The following is a 19,170-nucleotide window of genomic DNA, read 5'->3' on the forward strand; positions in this document are numbered from 1 at the left end:
AAAATCCGTCCATGCATAACTGAGATCCGGGTTCGGAATGGTGAAAATGTGCGATTTCAATGCATTTTCGGCCTTAAAGCGGCCGCCATTTGGCTATCGTTAATGGGATCATGAAACAAATGCACATACATATTTGTGACATGATGTACCTTGTGTGTGTGAAGTTTGAACTTGATCAATCCAGACATGTCTCGGATACGGATCCAGAACTGAATTCTTTAAAACAAAATGGCCGCCAGTCGGCCATTTCGAACTTGATCTGAAAAAAAAAATGACGTGCATCAAGGTCCTATTATGTTTAATGTATGTACCAAATTTGAATGAAATCCGTCCATGCATAACTGAGATCTGGGTCCGGAATGGTGAAAATGTGCGATTTCAATGCATTTTCGGCCTTAAAGCGGCCGCCATTTGGCTATCATTAATGGGATCATGAAACAAATGCACATACATATTTGTGACATGATGTACCTTGTGTGTGTGAAGTTTGAACTTGATCAATCCAGACATGTCTCTGATACGGATCCAGAACTGAATTCTTTAAAACAAAATGGCCGCCAGTCGGCCATTTCGAACTTGATCCGGAAAAAAAAATGACGTGCATCAAGGTCCTATTATGTTTAATGTATGTACCAAATTTGAACGAAATCCGTCCATGCATAACTGAGATCCGGGTCCGGAATGGTGAAAATGTGCCATTTTGATGCATTTTCGGCCTTAAAATGGCCGCTATTCGGCTATCGTTAATCGGATCATGAAAAAAATGCATGTGCATATGTCCCATATAATGTGTGATGTATGAGTGAAGTTTGAACATAATCGGTCCATGCATGTTCGAGATACAGGTGATCACGGACGCACGGACGCACGGACGGACGCACACAGGGCAAAACATAAGTCCCCGTTTTCGGACTCCGTCCGAACGGGGACTAATAAGCAGGCACACGCTTACATTACTGGAGACTTTACATATAAAATATGAGAAATAGCAAATTTGTGACCATATATTAGGTTGTAAATTTATAAGTAATTTAATAAATCTGATTATTGTTGACATTCACTCTATTACTGGCCATACACTACAAACTCATCCAGAAGCAATTTAATTTCTGTACTTTTAGATTTTATTCAAAATCAAATATACATTCATGAATAATTTTATTCACTAACCCAAGCAGAATACATTAAAAAATAACTTTTTAAAAACTTGCATTCCATGCTGTGGTGAGGTTAAAGATTACCTCCACTTCAATAACAAAATACGGAGTACGTTATAGATTGATCTCAGTTCATACATGTACTGTAAATACTCAGTTGTTGAACATTATCTAGCCTGTTTAAAGCCAATCTGATCCCTTACAGCTAAGTATAAGACTTTGGTTATTTTCAAAAAATATTGGGACAATACTACATAATGTACAAGATACAGTTCCATACATACTATGATTAAATTATTACACAATAATTTACAATTTTGCATACATAATGTGTGACTGATTTAAAATTCTAGTTTGCAGCAACTAATAGCTGGGTATTAAATGGCTATTGAGACATAAGTTTACATACAATTTGGGACTTTTAGTTTATTACACAATGTCACAGCACCAATAATCAGATAAAATTGTTATCTGGTATATCTTTCATAGTTATTAAAGATCAAGATAAACCCATAAAAACTGCCTAATTATTTAGCAGGCTTATATTGGCTTCTAAAATTGTTACCAATCACAGTATTGTATTGTTTTTTGTTCTTCAAAATCTCATTTGCCTCAGATTCAATTACTGAGAATGAAAACTGTTGAGCTAGCGAAATGTATTTGGAGAAAATGGAAAAATCAAAACAAATGATCATCTATTACCGTACCATACACAGAAAAACAGCTTACTTTTAGTCATGGATAAATACAAAAACAAATATTATTTCTTTGGTTTGTAAACTTCAATTTGTGTCTGCCATGTTTTGAGCACGAGTTGACCTACCAGTGTATCTTGATCTGTCAAGAATACCATTAACCAATCAGATTACCATGTGGTACGACATCTTGCAAATATTATAAAATTTATTATTATTAAGCCATGCCATGCTTTTATGATAAGTTGAATAACAATTTAAACTAATCAGATAAACATCACTTTTCCCAGACTCCCTATCAATATAACTTTTTCTTTACATCACAAATCTCGACAAAATAGATTATAATCCAAATTTTCAAACCTTGTATTGATAGTATCAAAGTGTGACTATTAATAATTCAAATTGTTTTAAAAACAAAATTTGTGTGTGTACCATTGATTGACATGCAAAGGAAAGCTTGCCCACTACAGTCACCTTAAGAAGGTGATACCTGCAAGCAATGATGAATTCTGATGCGATACATATTCTATGTTTTGTAAGTTTGAACAGTTGCAGTCTGTACAGGAATATCCCAAGAAATGATAACAGTCAGTCACTTTTAAAATGCAACGATTCTCCTTCATCCCTGTAAAAAGAAACATTTGTAAGAAACACATACCAAAGTGATATTAACTGTAAACATGCACAATTGTAAGTTGTAGCTGATATATGTTCATGAAGCTTGTTCATAATAGTGATGTCATGGTCCATTAATTGTAATAGTTACAGCAGATGTTGGTGAATTTAAAACAATATTTATGTCTATAGATTTTTTAGAAGCAGCAAGTTTTGAGTTTGGCAGTGTGCTCTTCATCTGCATGGGGGGTTGATTTTGTGACGTAAACATTCAATAAGCTCATCAGAACTGGAAACCAAAGAAATCAACCCCCCACCTCCCTTTCTCACATGAAAACAGATTGATGGCGCTATAAACTTTATTATACTTGTTAGGATATACTAACTCATCTTCTGTACTTTTGTCTTTGTTCTTTGCAACAATACTCCCACCTATAAAGTAGACAAAAAAAAATAGTTCAATCTTGGTGTTGCAAGTACTTCAGTGAAAATGGAGTCCAAGATAATCTATTATTACCTCCATGATCCCAAGCATCACACAATGGTACTTGAATAAAAGTATTTGGCCCTGACACTTGAGACACTATCGCAGTATAGTATACATGTATTTATTAAACCATGCACATTTTTTAATATGAGTACTATAGACTAATACATAGATTGTTAAATTAAATTTTTAAGTGTTCTCAACTATGGGACATTTGAATATCAAACAACAAACAGAATATTTTGATCAAAATAATGTTCCTTTCACACAAAAGCAATCTTCTGATGTCTGTATTCATTTACAAAGAATTTTTGATACAAAGTTAGATTTATGATACAAAGAGTAAATTGTCCACTTGTATTTCACTCCTGAGTTTCACAGTGCTTTCCTGTAAACAAAAAATATTAGCATGTGAACTCCCTATAAATCTCCACGGCCCACATCAAAGTTAAAAAATGTGATGTCAACCAAAAGTCAAGAACACTAATTTTAAGCGAATTCCTTACTATTGCCATTAATGTTCTACTATTGCTATTAATGTTTTTAGCTACACTTCTATGATGTACACTCCCTCTGTCATTAGTAAATGTAGTACATTGAGAATTTGGTCAAAATTTACTAATAAATACTGAGAGATGAATTATTAAAATTACTTTATGCTGGTAATGAGAATGTGTTTTTTTATTTTTCTCTGTTCTCTGAATCATTACATTTACATTACACTTAAAAAAATCAAGAGAGCACCCAGCATACACAGTTCTGACAACAATGTTAATTTTAATATTCTTTGTTACTGGATTATATTTGGAAAATTACATTCTTACAAATGCCTGTACAAAATATCATCAAATACAGTCACTGGATCCCAGAAGGAGAATTAATAACTCTTGATTAAAATTTATCGTACTAAAAAATATTACTCAAATTGAAACTCTGTATAACTATAGAGGGCGCCCTTATGGAACAACTTTTGATGTGAACAAAATGCACAGTGACATTGTAGATTTAGGCTATTATTCAATTACTGACAAACACATACCTGATTTTTCCAACTGTGAATATGAATTTGAGATGTTAGATCCATAGAGAGACCAGGCACCAAACGTCAAAGCAATATTTGCACACAGAATAGCAAGCAATATCAAACAGATTTTTAAATGGAACTCTTCGACAGCGAGAAATTCAGACACAACAATGAACCAGTCCTTTTCCGTGATAGGTTCGGAGGCGGTTACATCGATATCCGATCGTTCGGACATGGTTTATTCGTACTTCTATTCAAAACATTGTAAAGCTCATTGCGGTACACTGGCAACACTCATGGAAGTCGCCATCTTCGTGACCCCAATAACCTTGTACTTACTTGCATCTCCATAGATTAACACGGTTACAGTTTTATTCCGAACGATGGTTACTAGTTATCTAAACCCACGATCTTTTGAAAGCAGAATATCCAAATAATTCGACCTCAGAAAAAAAATAACAACGCATTATTAAAATATTAAATAATGTAAATAGTTTGTCTTTTATTTTTTCTCTCCTTTGTCTTTTATTTTTTCTCTCTTTTGCATAATCCTTGTCGATGTGAAATGCGTCACTTGGGCCCGAATACCGAATAAGGACAGTAATGTTGCTTACAAGAACGATGCTATGTCCTATTTCAACAATATCTAAATCATCACTACTGCAACTTCTGAACTTTTTATCACGACTACATGTAACATCAGTCGAGTAATATCTATTCTTTTGACAATATGTCTCTTATGTACTCAAAATTTATGTGAACTTCTGTGTCATTTTAGGTGAGCCAAATTTCGTGACAAGACTGTGATTTTAAAAGATCATCCCAATGATATTCCTCACAACCCTTTTCTACTTGTTTTATCTGTGTTGTTTCTAGGCTGTTTTGTCCCGAATCTGATTTCTGCTGTTCCAAGTATTTACACGAAACTTTACATCGACATTCAGTTTGTTACTAATATGGGAAAGTTTATCAGCATTAATACTAGGTATTGCATCATTGGCAAACAATATTTTCAATTAGGCTATTTGAAAGCATTTGTCGACTTTTTGTTTCCAATAAAAACCATATCCTTGCGATTTCCTTGACGTTTAAGGGTGTGAGGTAAAATGGCAAAGGGAATAATGCAGATAATGGCTGTATGATGAATTTGTTTTTGCGTATCTGTTAATCGACTTAATTAGCTGATTACGAGTGAGTGGCTGTGTTATGTCTGTCATCGTTTAGGCCTATGCGAGGTTCCGGACGGAACTTGGCTCAGTGATTTGGAACTAATTACTATAACCGTCGCTATTCGGACTACTATTTCTGACAATTACTAGTATAGTGAACGATTAATCAAAAGATATGACGTGTTCAATACTTAGTGTGATTGGCTTTATGATTGAAGGTTACGCCTTAGAGTCTGTTTACTGCTTTGTAATTGGTTAGGATTTTGAAAGTGAATAAAGTTGTTTTAGTTTGTCTTGGCAAGTACACGAGGACAGACGCAGTCCTGGAGAGTCTTGGGGCGAGTCTTGAGACGCAGTCTTGGGCCAGCCTTGCGACTTGGGGACTTTTCCCCCGGGCGCTGTGTCTTATAGAGTGCTCGATTGACCGACTAAGACGAGAGTTGAAACGTATTTCGTTGTGTGTGTCTTATTTGACTGTAAAGTATAAGTGACTTTCCCGATCCCGTACCTCAAGGGGACGCAATAGAGAGACGAGACGATATTCCCCCCTGGCATGTGTGGAGAACCCCATAGGAGAAGATTTCCCCCTGATAGCTGAGTGGTAATTTCCTGGGCAGTAATAATAGCACACTGTCTTGTGGCAAGATATAGTCTGACGATGAAAACCGTGTTTTCTTTTAGCAATCATGGTGGAGCTGGACATATATATTTTACCATTTTTCTCACAGCAAGGATGAATCTTAATAATGTCTGTCGATGTGTAGAAATATAATTACAATTACAAAATTAATGTTATTTAGTAGTGGTGTTTTCATTGAGGAAATGTGTGTCCGTAGTTGTATAACTATAAAAGAACTGGTAAAATGTCATTTCGGATATATAAATTGAGAGTTATTCTAAAAAAGGTGACTGACAGTGATAAAAAACTAATATATACTAATGACTAAGACTAGCTATCGATTTTGACAAGAAATGTTCTCAAAGCTATATGCTCCAAAAATGCACAAATTCTACCCCAAGAAGATGTCAAAACTCTGTTTGTTGAACGTTGTATTGTACTATATTAACACCTTTGTTTCCTTATACGTGTACCACATGCGAAAAAAAATGATGAGTCAATTCTAAATAAAAAATATATGAAATTTAAATATGTTTTATTCTGTGCAATTTAGCTAATTTGAATAATTCGATTTGGATTCATGGCGATGATTAAATAATTCGACTTGGATTCGTCGGTGGCGATGAGGCTTTTGAAAAAAAATACAAGAATATCTTAAAGCATAATGTAAAGTTGAAGGAGTACTACTAAGGACTGTGATTTACCAACTTTCACATGTGTACTATATAACTAAAGATTTATTAGACATTATCTTGTACACTCTTGAAATATTTTATCGGCTTTTTTAGTGTTACCTTATTAGTCTACGGGGTTCTGGAATTACGCACGCAAACAAAGTGTTCGTGACAGATCGTCCTATTTTGAAAGACAGTTTTGTGGCTTCAATTCTGTTCTTTTATACGGGAATTCGTTTAGTGTTTGTATATAGGTCATTGTAGGTGTAGACCATTGAACATGTTTCGTATATGTGTATATTCTCTGCGAATTAGCAGGGTTTTACAAGCCCAATTGGCAAGGACACGTTCGACTGCAGCTGTTTGTGCAGAACTTGAAAATGGTTTCGTTGAAAAGGAGGTGTTAAAATTTGACCCGCAGCTACCGGTGGAGAGGGCACCCACACCACCATCTTCATGGTATGTAATGATTTGTTGAAACTACTCGAAAGAATCGAAGCACATTATGACAAACGCATAACCGTCGAGGACGCCATCAATGACATTTTCTTTTTATTATTTCCATTTTTACGAGTGGGGGACAAATTTAGTTTTACAGTTTGACATATTGGCATATGACACTGATCTATAAGTATGTATTCATTCAACACTCAATTCAAAAGGTTGCAAGTACAAAACTGTCATGGCACTAATATAATATATAATATAATGTTTATTCAACCTTTGTATCGGCAGCATGAAAACAGTAATACATATCTTTAATTAAATTACATTCATCATTTCTTTTCTATATTGCCATAAATCAGTTACATATTTCCTAATTAAAGCTGATGAGGTATTTCCCACATTTTCATTTATGTTCCATAGTGTATCACCAAAAAGGAAATTGAACCTATAATTCAACCCCCTGAAAGAAAACTATTCATTAGTGATGAAGATTCAACATTGTTTCTCGGTGAGGTTTCTAATGCTAAATAAAATTCCTTTCTAATATGATTAGATGACGTACAAAGATAAAGAAAGTGGTAAATGTCTTCTTTGCCCTGATTGCAGACTCCACAAATTCCATTACCCCTGTAATTTTTCCATCCCATTTTGTTACCTTCAAGATCTAAAGAGTTTGACCTAGTTTTAAAGACAAGGGAGATACCATGATGATCATAAGGATCCATTATGTAATTTTCTTTTTTAATGTTTCTTTTAATCCAACAGTAGTGTTTTAATGATTTCATCTTCTCTAAATTTTTTGTAAACATGTTTATTTCATTTTCTTTACTGATTTTGATAAAACTTCTTATCCATTTTGGATTTTGGGGTATTTCATTTCCATAGATATGATCCATGCCATTAGTCACTAGAATGTTTTCTACATATTTAGGCCAATTTCAAGCCAGTTTAACTTTGTTTTTATACTGAGTATTCATTTCTTTAAAAACTATTTTAGTCCATCTATTGTTTTTCATTTTCTGAAGTCTATCCAGGTATTGAATCCGCACTTTATCTTAGATGTAATTCAAGTCTTCCCATCTCAAGTCCCCCAACACTGCAGGTCCTGCCACATTTCTGTTTACTTTGAATAAAAATTGAATACTTTGTAATTTCTTTTTAACCTCTCTGCTATCCTAAAACAATATTCCACACCCATAATTCATTGATGGCATGATTATGCTAGAGATATTACTATGTCTTTTTTAGACATTCATTTTTGGGCCTATAAATAAACTAAAACTTGACATATTTTTACCGGTAAGTTTTTTTAATGACTCATTCCTATAATAATATTTCCATTACATTCACAGAAAATGTAGTTAACAATGTGACAGTTGAATGCTTAGTTTTTAGAAAGATGGTCCAGTGAGCTGAGTGAGTTGAGGCGATATTTAGATGACCAACTTGGTAATTGATTCTAGTCAATCTAGTTGTTAGATCCACTCCTTCATCCCGTAATAGTGACTAGGGATGTTATTAATTCGACTTGTGTTGATCTGACATGGGTATATGTCAATCTGACGTTCAACCCGCTGCACACCTGGCACCCTCTATGTACCGGCGTTATGCAACTGTCACATTCATGACAAAATCGTGCATTTGCCACGGGTAGCGTCAATGCAGACCAAGCAAAATAATACAATAGGGCATGTTATTTATTCATCGTCTTCTGGTTTCAAATCCCACTCTCTGATTAGTGCACTTTCACGTCGTAATGCACATCACCCAAAGCAAGTCTGAAAGCAAAATCCAAACATTAAGTCAAGTTATTTGTTTTTTCATTAAATGAAAACAAAAGTCCAAATATATTTTTGCAAAATAGGCATGACCAAATGAATGCTTGGCACTCATAAACAGCATTTGGTAAAAATAAAAGAAAAAAAATATTTACGAAGACTGTATGTTTTTGATAACATCTATATGGCACTGATACTGGTAATATCTGAAATATGTAGGGTAATAAAATATTGACACAGTTTACTGTGAGATTAACTATTGACAGTTCATGGCCAGACTAACAAACTTTGCTGACCCTTGACCTGAATGGTATGAAATAATGGTCACTTGTAACACCAGAAATATAATCATGTCCATTTGTACAGCAAAACAAAATGAATGAATGTTTTAGTAGTCAACTTCAATACAAACAAATACAATTATTTTTTGGCTTACATCATTTACTTTTAGGATTAATGGTATTTATATTTCCAATTATAATTCTTTTATGAACCATAATTACATTTGCATTTAACCTTTGTCACTATTTGGACACCATGATCCAGCAATGGCAGTAATCAGTCAGATATGTGGCATTTGTGCTGTTCACGTTGTGGTTGATTAATAAAGGTATAATAATATGGGGTTCTCAAGTTGGTTGCTAGTAAGTCTACCATGCTATTATCAAATGAAAAAGGAACCAGTGCATCACAAATGTGCAATTCTGTGCAGGGATTTACAGTACCGATTAAATTGATTGGTAAAGTAATTTCTGATATTTAATAAATTTGAAAAAATAACTCAATTTACCACATTCACTAATGACAAAGCATATTTAAATATCCAATATGGACAAAAACATATATTTTTAATATTATTTGATACTCCATACTGTACACCAAATCAGATTATGATTTCTCATGAACTATATGCAGCACATATATGTGGCACACAAATGAAGGATCAAAAACACAAATGTGCAGTGACTGTTATTGTACATACTAAAACAACCATACAGTGCATATGTGCAGTGACTATTATTGTACATACTAAAACAACCATACAGTGCATATGTGCAGTGACTGTTATTGTACATACTAAAACAACCATACAGTGCATATGTGCAGTGACTGTTATTGTACATACTAAAACAACCATACAGTGCATATGTGCAGTGACTGTTATTGTACATACCAAAACAACCATACAGTGCATATGTGCAGTGACTGTTATTGTACATACCAAAACAACCATACAGTGCATATGTGCAGTGACTGTTATTGTACATACTAAAACAACCATACAGTGAATATGTGCAGTGACTGTTATTGTACATACTAAAACAACCATACAGTGCATATGTGCAGTGACTGTTATTGTACATACTAAAACAACCATACAGTGCATATGTGCAGTGACTGTTATTGTACATACTAAAACAACCATACAGTGCATATGTGCAGTGACTGTTATTGTACATACTAAAACAACCATACAGTGCATATGTGCAGTGACTGTTATTGTACATACCAAAACAACCATACAGTGCATATGTGCAGTGACTGTTATTGTACATACTAAAACAACCATACAGTGCATATGTGCAGTGACTGTTATTGTACATACTAAAACAACCATACAGTGCATATGTGCAGTGACTGTTATTGTACATACCAAAACAACCATAGAGTGCATATGTGCAGTGACTGTTATTGTACATACCAAAACAACCATACAGTGCATATGAATAGAATAGAATAGAATAATGCTTTATTAATACCGTAAAGAAAGAGTTAACATTTCCTTTTAGGTTTTCAGATTAATAAAGTAAATAATAAAAGTACATGAAATATAAAAATTGATTTAAAAAGAATTCAACATTAGTGAACAATTCAACATTAGTGAACGACAAGAATACTACAGACAAATATTAATAATATAAGAAATATTAAAATACTGTGATATGTAAGTATCACTGTATGTAGCATAGAATATGTAAAAAATATAGAAGAACATGACAAAATAAAAGAATTAGTCTTGTTTAGATTTAACTAAATATTTGCAGAGAGTGATAAGATGGTTTGTATTTGGTGACTGTAGTACAAGTTTAAATTGTTCTTTTTTGTTTAAGTTTTGGTAATCACTGTTAATTTCTTTAAGGATATTATATATGTCGTCTCTGTGTTCTGTGTACAGTTTACATTCTAGTAAATGATGTAATTCATCTTCTATCTCTTTACAGTGGGTGCATAATCTGTCTCTTATCAGTGTTTTTGGTTTTGTGTACCTTCCTGTTTCTACAGCTAGTTTGTGACTACTTGTTCTAAATTGTGCTAGTATTTTGATGTAATGTCTGTTATCTATGTGTTTTATGTAATGTTCCATGTCTAGTGTGGTTTTGTATGTACTGTAAGTGCGCAGTTTTGCATCATCTCTTTTATTGTCATTGTTCCATGTGTTAGTGTAATATTCTCTAATTGAAATTATCACTTCTTGTATTGTTATATTATCTATATTACATTTAGTATATATTTCTAAGTTGTCTTCTAATGACTTCAACCATGACCCCGGGTAATTATTTTTCTTCATTTCCTTCAGTGCATAGTATGCCAAGTTGTTGTAGTCAAGAGTTATTAGGTGTTTATAATACCTAACTGCTTGGCAGTATATTTTGGAGATAAGGGGTTCCTGTCCCATTTCCATCCTACAGGCTATTTTGTTTGTCTTATTATTTAAATTTAAAATTTGTCTGCAGAAACGGATGTGATACTTTTCAGTTTCTGTCTTATCCCATGTAGCAGGTTTTTGCATCATCTCTTTTATTGTCATTGTTCCATGTGTTAGTGTAATATTCTCTAATTGAAATTATCACTTCTTGTATTGTTATATTATCTATATTACAGTGACTGTTATTGTACATACCAAAACAACCATACAGTGCATATGTGCAGTGACTGTTATTGTACATACTAAAATAACCATACAGTGCATACCTATGTGTTATAGAATTTCATTGTTTCCACAAATGAATACTCGTATGTGTACTATAAGGACAGCATTTTCAGTTTATTACAAATCATAGTCCAGTGTATTTGGCAATATAAATATCAACAAACAACAAATTGAATGTTAAATTTGTCATCCATATTCAATCTGCATACATTATGGGCAGCATATGATTTACAGACACAAATGGGCTAACACCCAAATTTTAATCCATATGTTATGATCAACATAAAGCTGTATGGCATACTAATTTGCTAATACATTGGAGGACATACAAATTTTACTTCATACAATGTGGCCAGCATATACATGTAACTGTTTGGCATCTATGTGAGTTTCAAGTGTACATGATATATTGTTTGATTATGTCGGTAATGCTGCATTCAACATTTTTACAGTACTATGAATCAAATATTTACCTTCAAACACTTGATATTATATCAAAGGGATACTTGGGGGACTGTCTTAGTTGTTTATAATAATCAACTAGGAAACAATTTTAAGATGGCAGTTAATTAGCTTGCATTCAGACAAAAATACCGCGTCACACAGAAACATTGATTCATTGTGTAAATTACACTATAGTCTATCTATTGTCTTGTTACACCAAGTACAGGCTCAATCACATATCTTTGCACATCAGCGTGACCCAATCGCGTTCATACACAGGAAAGTTATCACAGACTAAGGAACACACAAACTTGAAAACACAGATCTTCGTTTTTTAATCAGAGGCTAAGTTTTTTGACCTCTTAGTCCGAACTTAAGGAGTTGTGCATGAATGCAACTTGTGTGCAGTGTGAGTATGTGTACTAGCATTAAGTGTTACAGTAATGATCAAGTGTATTTGTTTTATGACAGGTACACTAATCCATCTATATTGGAATTAGAAAAGCGTTCAATCTTTGCCAATAACTGGGTTGCAGTTGGAAGATTAAATCAAGTTGAAACACCAGGACAGTATTTTCAAGGTATGGACACTGAAAGAGGGGGTTGTTGAAAAAAAAAGTAGGTTTGGGCTTTTATGGCAATGGTATTCACTATTTTCACTGCTAAAAATATGACAGTGAAATTAAATTCCTGTTAAGATTGATACTTTTTATTCGCTTCTTTTTGAATAACTCTGATATATTTTCACAGTTGATTTTGATTCAAATTTATCCTCACTATATTTATATTAAAGCGAGAGGGTCGTCACCTGCGCACGCTTGGGAATTGAGTCCCAAGCGACGATAACAACATGCGCTAAAAACGCAAAGGCTCATGGGTAGATGCTATGACTATCTGACACGTGCGCACACGACGACTCCCCTGCTTTAATTATGTTTTTTCTTTGTAGGGACATTTGCTGATGAATCTTTTATCGTATGCCGTGATGAGAAAAATCAACTACAGGCATTTTTCAATGTTTGTCGGCATCATGCTATGCCGGTAGTCAAAGGTGAAGGTTCTATTACTCATTTTGAATGTCCATACCATGGATGGAAGTATGCATTGGATGGTCGACTGACATTGGCTAGAAAGATGAGAGGAATACAAGATTTTAAAGCTAGAGATTACGGTCTAATACCCATGCCTGTCACGTCATGGGGTCCACTGGTCATGGTAAAGTTGATCCCTGGACGAGACGGTGGTGAAGATGATTTCAAACAACTTGCTTCATATGAAGCAATACTGCAACAGTTTGGATATGATATCAACAAGAATGAAATCAAGTTTTTCCGCAGGAAATCATTCCCCATTAAAAGTAACTGGAAAGCCATAATTGATAACTTCATTGATGGTGGATATCATATTGATTATGCGCACAAGATATTTACCGGGAGTTATTATGATTTTGATACCTATCGAATGCTGGAGGTCAACAAGGATTACTCCACACAAATAGTTGATACGCTGAAAAGTGATGATCCAAAAATTGAGGCAAGAATTGGTAAATCCTCCACTTATACTTTCATCTATCCAAACTTTATGGTGAGTAGATACGGACCGTGGTTTGAAACAAACATGGTGGTGCCTCATGGTCATAATCATGCAGAATTTGTTTATGATTTCTACCTTGATAAAAGTTTTGTGGAGAAACAAACTGAGGAAGAAGTACAGAGATATGTTGATGAGAGTCTTGTTGCTGCTAATCAAGTACAAGGAGAAGACACTGAAATATGTGAAGGGGTTCAAAGAGGAATGAGCTCAATTGCATTTGAAAGCGGTAGATATGCTCCACGCATTGAATATCCACAACATGAATTCCATGTTAGGCTGGGTAAAGAATTTAGGGCTTATTTGAAAAATAAGAGCTAGTTATCGCTATAACACAAACAATGATTTCATAGTCCTGGTATCCAGTCTACTGGTATCATAAAACATGAATTGAAAAATAAAATTTACAATGCCTCAGAGTTGCATTCCCAGTTTGTAAATATGTACACTCCATAAAAAGCTAAAAACATAAAATGTGTTCAAATCATAATGTTACAAAAAAAATCCTACACTCACTTTACCACCAATTCGGTCTCCGTCTGTGCGTCCGTGCATCCGTCCGGAGTCATATCTCAGAATCCCTTGGACCGATTCCGTTCATTCTTTGCATGTGTCTAGTACTTTATCTGGGACATATGCACATGCAGTGGTTTAGCGATTCGATTCAAAATGGCCGACTGGCAGCCATCTTGTTTTTTGAAAATGTTGTATTTTGGACATGCTTTGTCAGTTTTCATTCAAACTTGGTACATAGATTATACATGTTAGGATACATGTCCGGGATGATTTATTTCACAATTGGATCAAAGATGGCCGGCTGACAGCCATCTTGTTTTTTAAAAATGTCGTATTTTGGACATGCTTTGTCAGTTTTCATTCAAATTTAGTACATCGATCATACATGTTAGGATACATGTCCCCGACCGTCCGTGAGTTCCTGAGTCTGTCCGTCCGTTCGTGCGTCAGTCTGTCAATAGTCATATTTCAGAATCCTGTGGACAGATTCCGTTCATTCTTTGCATGTGCCTAGTACCTTATGTGGGACATATGCACATGCAGTGGTTTAGCGATTCGATTCAAAATGGCCGACTGGCAGCCATCTTGTTTTTTGAAAATGTTGTATTTTGGACATGCTTTGTCAGTTGTCATTCAAACTTGGTACATAGATTATACATGTTAGGTTACATGACAATTTATTTCGCAATTGGATCAAAGATGGTCGACTGGCAGGCATCTTGTTTTTGTATGCGTTATCTTGGAAGTGCTCTGTCAGTTTTCATTCAAATTTGGCACATACATGTACTTTATACATGTTGGGATGCATGTCCATGACAATTTGTTTCAAAATCTGGTCGAGGATAGCCGATTGACAGCAATCTGACTTTTTGGCCTTACTACTATATTTCCACAATTTATGTACCATTTTCATTCGTATTTGGCACATACATCATACATGTACATATCAGTGTGTTCATAATCAGATCAAAGATGGCCAAATAACGGCTGTTTTTATTTTTGGCCATATTACTACTACATGGAACACGTGTTTTGAATAAACAATCTGTTGTATTACGCCACTTGGAACTCAAGTTTCAAGGACACGCTCGCGACATATATATTCCATGTTTTATTTCTCAGTATTCGATGATGTGCATATTAATTAGGGGATGATACCACACACACGCAAAGTCGGAATGCAACTTGAATTGACAGTAATATTGTTGGGTACCATCATATTTTGTGGAAATATTACATTTTTGGCTTCCATGTGTGAAGCAGACAATGGGTCTTTGCGGTTGCCTTGTCTGTATATGTATGTTTGTCTGTTGTTATTTTTTAGCTTTTAACTTTTTTAGAAGTAACACTGATCAGATTTCAATGAAACTTCTTGTATGTTCTGGAGTAATCCACAGATACGATTTGTTTAGGGTTGGAATTCATGAATATTAAATGCTCAATTTGCATAAATTAGGCAATTTTCTGATATCATATAAAACACTCTATAGATTTGTAATTAAACTTGGTGCATACGTGCTGTGGAATAAATCACACACTGCAGATCACAATCAAATATATTTCTTAAAGCGAAAGAAGAATTTTCTTTGGATCACATTGCAGAGTGATGTTAGTTGCAGTCTAAAATTAGATTTTGAATTAATTTTCTACTTCATATGCCTCCAATACCCTCAGCACACGAGAGTTCTTTCTCAGCTTTCTTTGATTACAGTTGCACTGTGGGGGTGATTTATATCAAGTTAAATTGCTATTTGAAGACTAGTATGTGACATGTCAAGTTTTTTCATCACATTCACATCAAGTCTGCTTACTGTGAAAGTTAATGTTTCTTTTGTTTGAAGAGAAGATGATACTGGCTATTTAGCTTTTTTAAAGCCTATCTACAACAACATCTGATACAATGTACAACAACATCTGATACAATGTACAACAACATCTGATACAATGTACAACAACATCTGATACAATGTACAACAACATCTGATACAATGTACAACAACATCTGATACAATGTACAACAACATCTGATACAATGTACAACAACATCTGATACAATGTACATGTTGACTAATCTTTCAATTTATTGCATTCACTATTACCAGTACTTAGCGAAATTTAATTCTGATTATAATAAGTCTTGTGACGTTTTGCTATTTCTGTATTGACAACTAGTAATTACATGTTTCAACAGCATTCCTGCAACCAAGACATTTTTGCCCAACTTGCAACTGTATTTGCTTTATTGGAAGCAATAGCAGTGCATATAAACCAAACATTGCATACTGAATCATTAAAATATGACTTATTTTCTCCATAGAAATACACCAGTAATTTATATAAGTGCATTGTCTTCTAAGAGAGCAAATACAGTGTCTTCAGTCTTTTTGAAAACTGTATGCCACATTGATTTTATATCAGCAATTCACATGTTCTTGGGATTTCCTGATACACATTATGTACTGTAAAATCTGTATTAGAAACTGCGGCTTCTATTAAAATGGTGGAATGCAATAGAGGGAATGCGGCTTCTCTTAGAGCCACCTACACATATGAGAAATAATGAATTTTTGGTTCTCAATTTTTCTAAAAGAATCTGTGCGACTTCTATTAGGGATGCGGCAACAGACCATTGTCTTCCAGTATGGTATATATGCTATATGCTAATCATAATAGAAATGATTATTTTAACATTTTTGAATAACCTTTTTTTTTAATTTCTTTAATTAATTCATCCATCCATGTCACTATCCAGTGATGCCAATCTTGCATATCTAATACAGTAATTTACATTATCCATCCACATTTATTTCAATACATTTTTTAGATTTATACAATATTTACCAACTAATTATACTTGTTTATGCAGATAATAAATCTGAAAGTAGTTTGGTACTAATAATAGGTGATGGTCATTGCTGTAAATCATGTTCTATTTGGATCACATAATGATGTTACAAAATTGTGTACAATACTTTTACATGCTGTGTAATGGACTATTAATTTACCAAGTAAAAGAAATTTGTTGTTTGTTATTCACCTGTGGGGGCGCTATACACAATGTCATATTTGTTGGTTACATAATAAAACTGATATACCTGTCATTGTTTTCCCATGTCATATTTTATGTTATGGTTTGGCCAATGTATTGGTCAAACTGAAAAATAAAATGCAATTGGTTATTTTATGTAAATTAAATCGAATCACTCTGATTCAGTCAGATTGATTATCTTGTGGTGTTAATTTATTATTGATAATTGGTTACCCGACAAATTACTCCTTATCAATCCGCTGATATTCACCTCATATAGAACACAGATCAGTCCAGGTACATATTCAGGGGGCAAATAGAGGGGGAAGGTTCATTGACTTGGTACTGCAGTATTTTGTTAGCCAAATTGACTTACTACAGACTTGCTACTGCCAATTCCAAATCATAAAGTGTTGAAAGAGAATCAAAATTATCACGAGTATTGCTAGTGTTTCAATTCAGTGCACACGTTAGTTTAGGTATCAATCTTCAATGGTTGAGTAATGTTTTAGTGGCAATGAAACATAGGTAGACACTGAAGCGGTGATTTTTTGACAACAATTTAGTTTTTAGCATGTACCGGTAGTAGTTCAACAGTGTGGAGAATTTCAATTGATTTATAGGAGCGTCATTGTGATTAATCGGTTAAACCCCAAATTATAAACGTTTCCAGACAAGCCTGCAAGTATGATATCAACTCATAGCCAGGGTGTTTCATTGTAACGTCCACACTTGTGGTCAGCTTCTTGTGAATGTCAAACGGGCAAGGCTACAGATGCTGACCACAAGTGTGGACGTTACAATGAAACACCTGGCTATGATTAACACTCACGGTAAACCGACGAAAACAAAATAAAAATGTATGGTTATTCGAAATTGTTTGTTTTTTGTATTAATTCACAAACTAAAACTATTGGCATATTAACGTTTGAGAACACTAACTTCAGAAAGTACACCAGTAAGGTCACTAAAAAACTACAATTATAAAACTAAACTTACGAAATTAAAGAAAAAAAAATAATACACTTATTATATGCATATGAAAAACATAGGATGTTACTGATATGTATAGAAAAACAGGATGTTACTGATATGTATAGAAAAAAGGTCAAAAAATTAACCATGGTTGGTGTATTTTGGGTGAAATCTACATATCTTCTACTTCAATTAGACTCTTGTATTAATCTACGAGACCATTACACGTAAATCCGCTGCTTAAATTCAATTTTCATTTGTGTATGTGATGCAGTGTTTGTACAAACCTACGTACATTCACAAGTTAATATGCATTTCAATTATGTTTTTTTTTTTTTAAATGTTTGTGAAAATTTTATAAATTCCAATGACACTGGATCTGCATTGCCAACATTAACTGATGATTTGTTATCCTTTGATTGTATGTAGAGTTGTATTGCTCATTGAATTACAGTAGTTGTGATAAATATGGCGTTGTATTACCCTCCTCCCTACAACTTATTATGTAGGGATTGTCTGGGACAGCTTGGAATGTGGATTACACCCAGGAGAGTTATCAGCTGCCAGATTTCAAATTACCTACATATACCTTAATTTTCAACATTGCTAAGTTAGTCTTTGTAAAATATTTATAGTATTAGGAAACATAAATGTTAAAATCTTGTATCATTGACAGATCACAAACTGTAGTTAATTTGGAAACCATAACATTTAATTCTGTGCAATATTGTACTTTCACTTGGTTATGATACTAGATTGGATTGCAAGTTACAATCCAGACACGGTACACCCAACATACTCGATACACGCAAGGTTAGTAAATGTACATGGAGCATTATTGCTACAAGCAAACATGCTCAGTCCTGTTTTACAATCCATACACAATAAATAAGAAAACAAATTGAAAGGCTTTTCAGGAGAAAGTTATTTCAGCCAAAAATCAGTGAATTTACATTCTCCATCAATACTTTTCCAACTAGTTCAGATATCCCACAGAAATGGGTGTATTATATGTGC

General features: G+C 34.0%; 2 protein-coding genes across 2 annotated transcripts; one reads left to right on the top strand and one right to left on the bottom strand.

Annotated features, from left to right (window-relative positions):
* Window positions 1-2,067: 2,067 nt before the first annotated feature.
* LOC100369422 (uncharacterized) lies at window positions 2,068-4,299 on the bottom strand. Its single transcript, XM_002736999.3, has 3 exons — window positions 3,997-4,299; window positions 2,857-2,902; window positions 2,068-2,480 (listed from the first exon to the last, which is right to left on the bottom strand). Exons 1-3 carry the CDS (start codon window positions 4,214-4,216, stop codon window positions 2,444-2,446), a joined length of 303 nt encoding a protein of 100 aa, XP_002737045.1. The 5' UTR covers window positions 4,217-4,299; the 3' UTR covers window positions 2,068-2,443.
* Window positions 4,300-6,582: 2,283 nt separating this feature from the next.
* On the top strand, window positions 6,583-17,251 carry LOC100369278 (uncharacterized). Its single transcript, XM_002736998.4, has 3 exons — window positions 6,583-6,902; window positions 12,516-12,625; window positions 12,994-17,251. The coding sequence occupies exons 1-3, from the start codon at window positions 6,724-6,726 to the stop codon at window positions 13,953-13,955; spliced, it is 1,251 nt and encodes a 416-aa protein (XP_002737044.1). The 5' UTR covers window positions 6,583-6,723; the 3' UTR covers window positions 13,956-17,251.
* The last annotated feature ends 1,919 nt before the right edge of the window (window positions 17,252-19,170 follow it).

The sequence above is a fragment of the Saccoglossus kowalevskii genome, chromosome 3 (genome assembly GCF_978046115.1).
Source record: "Saccoglossus kowalevskii chromosome 3, keSacKowa6.1, whole genome shotgun sequence".
Taxonomy (NCBI): domain Eukaryota; kingdom Metazoa; phylum Hemichordata; class Enteropneusta; family Harrimaniidae; genus Saccoglossus; species Saccoglossus kowalevskii.